We start from the raw sequence: 9,652 nt of genomic DNA, 5'->3' as shown, positions 1-9,652 counted from the left end.
AGGGCTGCTAGTTAGATGCTTGTAGTTTCCTTTGAGACAGGGCTCGGAGTATTTTCCTTGCTGTTGTCTTATAGCAATTAGGCAGTTCTTTTAATAGGCCTGCACCCAGGTTTATCATCTGGAAATCAGGTTGTGTTTTGAGATTTAACAAAGCTTTGTGCTTTGGTCCTTTTGTTTGAAAGGTATTCTAAAAATGCAGTCCTTTCCAACCTAAAATAGTTACATTGGCAATAGCAGCCCCTGGTGGCACAGAGGTGATTTTCTTTTATTGGTCACCTTGGTGTTTTGGAATCTGTAGGCTCAGGCAGGCCCTGTGTTAAAAAAGCAAAATTCAACTCAGTAAGTTTTAAAGATCTTATTGGCTTTCTTCATTGATTGATGAATCAGGCAGCATCCAGTCAAGCAAACAGAAAGTACAATAGCCCCAGGAGCTGTACAAAATAAAAGACTTATAGACAGAAGGGAGCAGGAACATGTGTTGTATTAGACAAAAAAGACTGTTTATTAAAAGATCACCTTTGTTTAGGGGATGGCAGGGATCTACCAGTTTGCTGCTGCTGCTGCTAAGTCACTTCAGTCGTGTCCGACTCTGTGCGACCCCATAGACGGCAGCCCACCAGGCTCCGCTGTCCCTGGGATTCTCCAGGCAAGAACACTGGAGTGGGTTGCCATTTCCTTCTCCAATGCATGAAAAGTGAAAGTGAAGTCGCTCAGTCGTGTCTGACCCTCAGCAACCCCATGGACTGCCGCCTACCAGGCTCCTCTGTCCATAGGATTTTCCAGGCAAGAGGACTGGAGTGGGGTGCCATTGCCAGTTTACCTAAGTAGTATTGATTAGGAGAGTTCCTGATTGGTAATTAAGTCTCATTTTGGTGATGTGACTCCATCCTGGGCCTCCTTAACTTATTTTTAACAAATGATATGTCCAGGTATTACATACACTGCAATGAGAGTTGAATAATGGTTATGATATACAGAATTTCCCCTGTTTCTATTTATTGTGAGGATTAATTAGACTGGGAGTACTAAGAGAGAGTTCCTAAAGCCAGTGGAAAACTGGCAGGTTTATAAAAGTTTCAGGGGGGTAAATTAACCCCTAGATATCGTAGACTGTATTTGATGTGTATTTGCATTTGGGGGAGAAAATATCTGAGGCTTCTATAAAATTCTGACTTTATCAAAATGTTTAAGAAACACTATGAAAGGTGTATAGCTTTTCTCAGTAATGTAGAACAAGTGTTCTTTAAAGCTTTTTGTTAAAAGAATTCTGATTTTAAGACATAGTTATCTTTTTAAAAAACTGAAATAGTTGATTTACAGTATTGTGTTAGTTTCAAGTATAGAGCAAAGTGATTCAGATACACATTTTTCCAGATTATTTTCCATTATAGGTTATTCAGTTCAGTTCAGTTCAGTTGCTCAGTCGTGTCCAACTCTTTGTGACCCCATGAACCGCAGCACGCCAGGCCTCCCTGTCCATCACCAACTCCCAGAGTTTACCCAAACTCATGTCCATTGAGTCAGTGATGCCACCCAACCATCTCATCCTCTGTCGTCCCCTTCTCCTCCTGCCCACAATCTTTCCCAGCATCAGGGTCTTTTCAAATGAGTCAGCTCGTCACATCAGGTGGCCAAAGTATTGGAGTTTCAGCTTCAGCATCAGTCCTTCCAATGAACACCCAGGACTGATCTCCTTTAGAATGGACTGGTTTGATCTCCTTGCAGTCTAAGGGATTCTCAAGAGTCTTCTCCAACACCACAGTTCAAAAGCATCCATTTTCCTGCACTCAGCTTTCTTTATAGGTCAGCTCTCACATTCATACATGAAAAACCATAGCCTTGACTAGACAGACCTTTGTTGACAAAGTAATGTCTCTGCTTTTTAATATGCTGTCTAGGTTGGTCATAACTTTCCTTCCAAGGAGTAAGTGTCTTTTAATTTCATGTCTACAATCACCATCTGCAGTGATTTGGGAGCCCCCCCAAATAAAGTGAGCCACTGTTTCCATTGTTTCCTCATCTATTTGCCATTATAGAATATTGAATAAAGTTCTCTGTGCTATACAGTAAATCCTGTTGCTTATCTAATTTGGTATAGTAAATTGTACCTGTTGATCCCGTAATCCTAATTTATCCCTCCCCTGCTTTCCCCATTAGTAACCATGAGTCTGTCTTCTGTGTCTATGAGTCTATTTCTGTTTGGTATATAAGTTCATTTGTATCATTTCTTTTTTAGATTTCACATATAAGCAATACTATATATTTGTCTGACTTACTTCACTTAGTATGATATTCTCTAGGTCCAACCATGTTGCTCTAAATGGCAATATTTCATTTTTATGGGTGAGCAGTATTTGTGTGTGTGTATGCAAAGTAAAGTGAAAGTGTTAGTTGCTCAGTCATGTCTAGCTCTTACAGTTGTATCTGACTCTTTGTGATGCCATGGACTGTAGCCCATCAGGCTTCTCAGTACATGGAATTCTCCAGGCAAGAATACTGAAGTAGATAGCCATTCCCTTCTCCAGGGGATCTTCCTGACTCAGGGATTGAGCCTGGGTCTCCTCCATTGCAGGCAGATTCTTTACTGTCTGAGCCACCAGGGAAGCCTCTATGTGTGTGTGTGTGTGTGTGTGTGTGTGTGTAGTGGTTTAGTCACTAATTTGTGTCCGACTCTTGTGACCCCATGGACTGTAGCCCACCAGGATCCTCTGTTCGTGGGATTCCCCAGGCAAGAATACTTGAGTGGGCTACCATTTCCTTCTCTAGGGGATCTTCCAAATTCAGGGATTGAACCCACATCTGCATTGTAGGTGGATTCTTTACTGTCTGAGCTATCAGGGAAGCCTGTGTGTGTGTGTGTTATGTATATGTATACATATATAAATGTAACGTATATACTACATCTTCCTAAACCAGTTATCTCTTGATGGGCCCTTTATTTATTTCTATTGACCACACAGTGCAGCTTACGAGAGCTCAGCTCCCTGAGCAGAGATTGAACCTGGGCCACAGCAGTGAAAGCCTGAATCTAACCATTAGGGCACTAAAGAGCTCCCGATGGGCACTTCAATATATCATTTCATTAAATAACTTTTTATTACAACAGTATTACATGTACACTGTACAGTTCAGTTCAGTTCAGTCGCTCAGCCATGTCTGACTCTTTGTGACCCCATGAACTGCAGCATGCCAGGCCTCCCTGTCCATCACCAACTCCGGGAGTTTACCAAACTCATATCCACTGAGTCAGTGATGCCATCCAACCATCTCATCCTCTGTTGTCCCCTTCCCCTCCTCCTTCCATATACTGAGAAGCCTGTCTCGTCCCCTCAATCTTTCCCAGCATCAGGGTCTTTTCAAATGAGTCAGTTCTTCACATCAGGTGGTCAAAGTATTGGAGTTTCAGCTTCAACATCAGTCCTCCCAGTGAACACTCAGGACTGATCTCCTTTAGGATGGACTGTTTGGATCTCCTTGAAGTCCAAGGGACTCTCAAGAGTCTTCTCCAACACCACAGTTCAAAAGCATCAATTCTCCTGTGCTCAGCTTTCTTTACAGTCCAATTCTCACATCCATACATGACTTCTGGAAAAACCATAGCCTTGACTAGACAGACCTTTGTTGACAAAGTAATGTCTCTGCTTTTTAATATGCTGTCTAGGTTGGTCATAACTTTCTTTCCAAGGAGTAAGCTTCTTTTAATTTCATGGCTGCAATCACCATCTGCAGTGATTTTGGAGCCCAGAAAAATAAAGTCAGCCACTGTTTCCCCATCTATTTGCCATGAAGTGATGGGACCGGATGCCATGATTTTAGTTTTCTGAATGTTGAGCTTTAAGCCAACTTTTTCACTCTCCTCTTTCACTTTCATCAAGAGGCTCTTTAGTTCTTCTTCACTTTCTGCCATAAGGGTGGTGTCATCTGCATATCTGAGGTTATTGATATTTCTCCTGGCAATCTTGATTCCAGCTTGTGCTTCATCCAGCTCAGCATTTCTCATGATGTATCTGCATATAAGTTAAATAAGCAGAGTGACAATATACAGCCTTGATGTACTCCTTTTCCTATTTGGAACCAGTCTGTTGTTCCACATCCAGTTCTAACTGTTCATACAAGTTTCTCAAGAGGCAGGTCAAGTGGTCTGGTATTCCTATCTCTTTAAGAATTTTCCACAGTTTGTTGTGATCCACACAGTCAAAGGCTTTGGCATAGTCAATAAAGCAGAAATAGATGTTTTTCTGGAACTCTCTTGCTTTTTTGATGATCCAGCAGATGTTGGCAATTTGATCTCTGGTTCCTCTGCCTTTTCTAAAACCAGCTTGAACATCTAGAAGTTCACGGTTCACATATTGCTGAAGCCTGGCTTGGAGAATTTTAAGCATTACTTTACTAGCGTGTGAGATTAGTGCAATTGTGCAGTAGTTTGAGCATTCTTTGGCATTGCCTTTCTTTGGGATTGGAATGAAAAATGACCTTTTCCAGTCCTGTGGCCAGTGCTGAATTTTCCAAATTTGCTGACATATTGAGTGCAGCACTTTCACAGCATCATCTTTCAGGATTTGAAATAGCTCAACTGGAATTCCATCACCTCCACTAGCTTTGTTCGTAGTAATGCTTCTTAAGGCCCACTTGACTTCACATTCCGAGATGTTTGGCTCTAGGTGATTGATCAGACCATCGTGATTATCTGGGTCGTGAAGATCTTTTTTGTATAGTTCTTCTGTGTATTCTTTCTCCTCTTCTTAATGTCTTCTTCTTTGCACACTGTAGACATTTAGAAAAATCAGGTTAGCAGAAAGAAGCAAATAAAAGCCATTTGCTCAGATATATACTTCATAACCATTTTGGTGACTAACCTGGGTTTTTCTAGGCAGGTTGATAGATTCAACTCTATAAACCCAAGGAACATGTTGCAATATAAGTAACAAGTATTAGTATTACTAATGTATAAAAAGCATTTAGAAATCACTGAAGTGACAAACCTCTATAGAAGATGGACAAGGAAATGGGAAGAAATACAAGTAGTCAATCAGTATATATAAAAAGTCCTCACATAAAGGTGGTTGTTTAAAACAAGACAGCAGGACCCAAATGGAGTCCCTTATGCTAAACAAGCTCCACATCACCAAACTGAGAATTACTGTTTCAGCTCTCAAGAAATGGTATCTTAAACCAGTCAATTAGGAATCGCCTAATTGGCACCCGACTCCAGTACTCTTGCCTGGAAAATCCCATGGATGGAGGAGCTTGGTAGGCTGTGGTCCATGGGGTCGCTAAGAGAGCGACTTCACTTTCAGTTTTCATTTTCATGCATTGGAGAAGGAAATGGCAACCCACTCCAGTGTTCTTGCCTGGAGAATCTCAGGGGCGGGGGAGTCTGGTGGGCTGATGTCTATGGGATCGCACAGAGTCGGACACAACTGAAGCGACTTAGCAGCAGCAATCAGCACTAGTTAGGTAATCTGCCTGATAGATCCTTGACATCCCCTAAAGGAAGATGACCCTGTTAATAACCAACCTGATTTTTGTTTTGAGGTATAACTTGTTCTCACTCCCTTTTGCCTATAAAAATCTTTCATTTTTGTACAGCTCCTTTGATCACCTTTCTAGCTAAGATTGGATGCTCCCCTATTCATGAATTATTAAATAAAGTAATAAGATCTTTAAAATTTACCAAGTTGAATTTTTTTAACAGTTCAAAAGGTACAAACTTCCATTTTTAAAATAAATAAATCCTGGACTTCCCTGTTGGTACAGTGGATAAGAATCTGCCTGCCAATGAGGGGACATGGGTTCTACTCCTGGTCCTGGAAGAATCCGGCCTGGAGCCTGTGCTCTGCAACAAGAGAAGCCACTGCAGTGAGAAGCCTGCACTCCACAATGAAGCATAGCCTCCACTCGCCGCAGCTAGAGAAAGCCTGCACACAGCAACAAGACCCAGTGCAGTCAAAAATCAATAAAATAAGTCCTGGGAATGTAATGTACAGCGTGTAGTTATAGTTAGTAATACTGCATTGTTTTTTTATTTATGGCTGAGCTGTAAGGCTTGTGGGATCTTAGTGCCCTGACCAGGGATTGAACACAGGCCCTTGGCCACAAAGGTGAGTCCTAAGAGTTGGATTGCTAGGGAATTCCCAAGAATTGCTAAGAGAGTTAATTTAAAAAATTCTCATCACAAGGAAAAAAAAATGCAGCTGTGTGGTGATGGATGTTAAATAGACTTACTCTACTGATCATTTACAGTACATACAAATATAGAATCATTATGTTGTATATTTGAAACAATGTTATATTGTCAATTATATAGATTAAAAAACATTCACTCTCAAAATTTAAGAAATGCATATTAAAACAATAATATTTCTCATGTATCAGATGGCAAAGATTATAAAGAATAGTATTAGTCAGTGTTAGTAAAGTATCATGGAAATAAATGCCTACAGCTTTTCTGTTGGGTAATTTGGAAGTCATGTGCTTAATAGTGCTTTTTATCCACTTACCACCCTTATATTACTTTTTTCCTTACACGGACCATTCTCTGCAACTTCTGCAGGCACACTTAACAGAATGTATAGTTTATTTCTAGATTTGCTTTTCTTTGAGTTGTGAAAGCATCTCTGAATTTGCTTTTTAGAAAATTAATTCCTTTAGGGAAAGAAATACCTTACATCTTTTCTAGAACAAAGAATACCTCCTGACTTCAGGTAAATGATGGGTAGATATTAAAGTAGTCTAGACCAGTGATTCTCAACCAGCTGGCACTACTTTGAAAGGGGTATTTCAATTGTCCCAATTATGGAAGAGGAAGAATGGCCCAGGCCAGACAGGCACCAGGAATACAAAATGTCTTGCCATGCAAGGGACACTCATGTAGGTGAAAAACCTACCTTTTTGTTATTGTCTGAGCCTGAAATCTAAAAATTATACATTGAAATGCATGTATTATAACTTATTTTCCTTTTATTTTTGTCCTAAATTATGGTTAAGTCATTGATTTTAAGTTGAGATATAATTCACATACTATTGAAGTTCATATTCTTTTAAAGTTACAATTCAGTGGGTTTAGTATATTCACAAAGTTGTACAATGATAGCCACTAATTCTAGAATGCTTTCATCATCCCCAAAAGAAACCCACTGATAGTCATTCCTCATTCCCTACTCCTCTAGTTCATCTACTTTCTGTCTCTATGTTTCTACCTGTTTTGTACATTTCATATAAACAGGATCGTGCAATATCTGGCATTTTGTGGTTGTCTTCTTTCACTTAGCATTCTTTTAAGGCTCATCTATGTTGCAGCATGTATTGGTAACTCATTCTTTTTTTTTAAATTTATTTATTTTTAATTGAAGGATAATTGCTTTACAGTGTTGTGTTGGTTTCTGCCAAACATTGAATGAATCAGCCATCAGATCAGATCAGATCAGTCGCTCAGTTGTGTCCGACTCTTTGCGACCCCATGAATTGCAGCACGCCAGGCCTCCCTGTCCATCACCAACTCCCGGAGTTCACTGAGACCCACGTCCATGGAGTCAGTGATGCCATCGAGCCATCTCATCCTCTGTCGTCCCCTTCTCCTCCTGCCCCAAATCCCTCCCAGCATCAGAGTATTTTCCAATGAGTCAACTCTTCGCATGAGGTGGCCAAAGTCCTGGAGTTTCAGCTTTAGCATCATTCCTTCCAAAGAAATCCCAGGGCTGATCTCCTTCAGAATGGACTGGTTGGATCAGCCATAGGTATACATATGTTTGGGGCTTCCCTGATGGCTCAGATGGTAAAGAATCTGCCTGTAATGCGGGAGACCTGTGTTTGATCCCTGGGTTGGGAAGATCCCCTGGAGGAGGGCATGGCAACCCACTCCATTATTCTTGCCTGGAGAATCCCATAGACAGACTGGTGGGCTACAGTCCATGGGGTCACAATGAGTTGGATACAACTGAGTGACTAAGCACAGCACAGCATGCATACATCCCCTCCCTTTTGAACCTCCCTCCCACCTCTCTCCCCATCCCACCCTTCTAGGTTATTACAGAGCCCAGGTTTGAGTTCTGTGAGTCATACAGCAAATTCCTATTGGCTATTTATTTAACCTATGGTAACGTATGCTTCCATGTTACTCTCTATATACATCCCACCCTCTCCTTCCTCTCCCGTGACCGGGTCCATAAGTCCGTTCTCTATGTCTGAGTCTCCATTGCTTCATTTATTTTTATTTATTTTGCTGCACAGGATCTTCAGTCTTTGTGGCATGCGGGGTCTTTTGTGGTGACATATGGACTCTTAATTGCAGCATGTGGGATCTAGTTTCCCAACCAGGGATTGAACCAAGGGTCCCTGCGTTGGGAACCCAGAGTCTTAGCCACTGGACCAGCAGGGAAGTCCTGTAACTCATTCTTTTTTATTGGTGAATAATACATTGATTTTTGGAAATTATTTGGGCAGGAAGTTATATTATCTATGAACTTTATTTCAGGCTAGGAAAGAGTTTACAAAATATTTGTTATAGAAAGGAACATTGAATAAGAGGCACTAAGCTAGCTGGAAACACAAGACCATGTGTGTAAAAAGGTAGTTAACAACCTAAGCAGACATATTATCAAGGTAGAGTCAAATTTTCGGGGACGAAAGATACACAGGTAAGGATTAGGCAGAGATCAGATTTGAGTGATAGATCCTATTCAGTTAAAGGACTGGCAAAGCCTGGAGGGTGAAACAGCCACCCAAAACTTAAACCGCCACCGGCATAGCATGCTACTCCATCTAAAGTAATCTTCGCCGAGTAATTTCCTCTCTGAGTAGGCCCTGGGGTTGAAGAGGGAAATCAGCAGAAGCAAAATGAGGGGTCTGCAACCTAATGAATTGATAGCTCCGCACTGGCAAATGTAAGGGTTGTGTTTTGCAGAGCTTGTTATTGTTGTTCAGTCGCTACGACCTGTCCGACTCGCTGTGATCCCATGGACTGCAGCACGCCAGGCTTCTCTGTCCATCACTATCTCCTTGAGTTTGCTCAAACTCATGTCCATTGAGTCAGTGATGCCATCCAGCCATCTCATACTCTGTCGTCCCCTTCTCTTGCCCTCAAGTTTTCCCAGCATTAGGGTCTTTTTTTTTTTTTAAGAATGTAGAATATTTTATTAACAATTTTTATATTGATTACATTTTGAAATGGTAATACCTTGGGTATATTTTGTTAAATAAAAAGGGTCTTTTACAATGAGTCAGCTCTTCGCATCAGGTGCAGAGCGGGGAGCTGCCAACAGCGACCTCTGCTGGCACTGCGCCGCCACTTTCCTCTCGCGCGTTCGTCCAGCAGTTTAGGCCCGTCTCGGCTGCCGTAGCGCGGTCGCGCTCAGCTGTCGGTGGTCTCTGCTAACCATGGCGGCCGAACTTGAGGGTTCCAAGTGCCTGAGTGGGCTGTTGAGCGGCCTGGCTCAGGATACTTTCTACGGGCACCCGGGTATCACCGAGGAGCTGTTGCGAAGCCAGCTGTATCCGGAGGTGTCACTTGAGGAGTTCCGCCCCTTTCTGGCGAAGATGAAGGGGATTCTTAAGGTACCGCTTCTCTCCGCAGCCTTCGGTGCGGAGCCGAGTCTCTTCCCCGCCGTCCTCCGACTAGTCCCCTCCGAAGCCGAAAGGCTTCCCTCCTCAGACC

At 42.0% G+C, this 9,652-nt stretch overlaps 1 protein-coding gene across 17 annotated transcripts in view; it reads left to right on the top strand.

Moving 5' to 3' along the window:
• The first annotated feature begins 9,351 nt into the window (after nucleotides 1-9,351).
• The window catches only part of COMMD1 (copper metabolism domain containing 1), a 174,722-nt gene continuing 174,421 nt past the window's right edge, over nucleotides 9,352-9,652 (top strand). For all 17 annotated transcript variants that reach the window (XR_015136743.1, XR_015136741.1, XR_015136744.1 and 14 more), the window contains exon 1: nucleotides 9,352-9,552. Coding sequence is in view for 5 of the 17 variants with exons in the window: in XM_086326424.1 (XP_086182550.1) it covers nucleotides 9,376-9,552 (177 nt within the window). In the remaining 12 variants the exon portion in view is untranslated. The remainder of the gene's footprint in view (nucleotides 9,553-9,652) is intronic.

This window comes from Bos grunniens, chromosome 11 (assembly GCF_055505025.1).
Source record: "Bos grunniens cultivar Pamir isolate PY7600 chromosome 11, Bosgru_T2T1.0, whole genome shotgun sequence".
NCBI classification, from domain to species: domain Eukaryota; kingdom Metazoa; phylum Chordata; class Mammalia; order Artiodactyla; family Bovidae; genus Bos; species Bos grunniens.
Note: the sequence above shows the minus strand (reverse complement) of the source record. Positions and strands in the feature narration are given on the sequence as shown.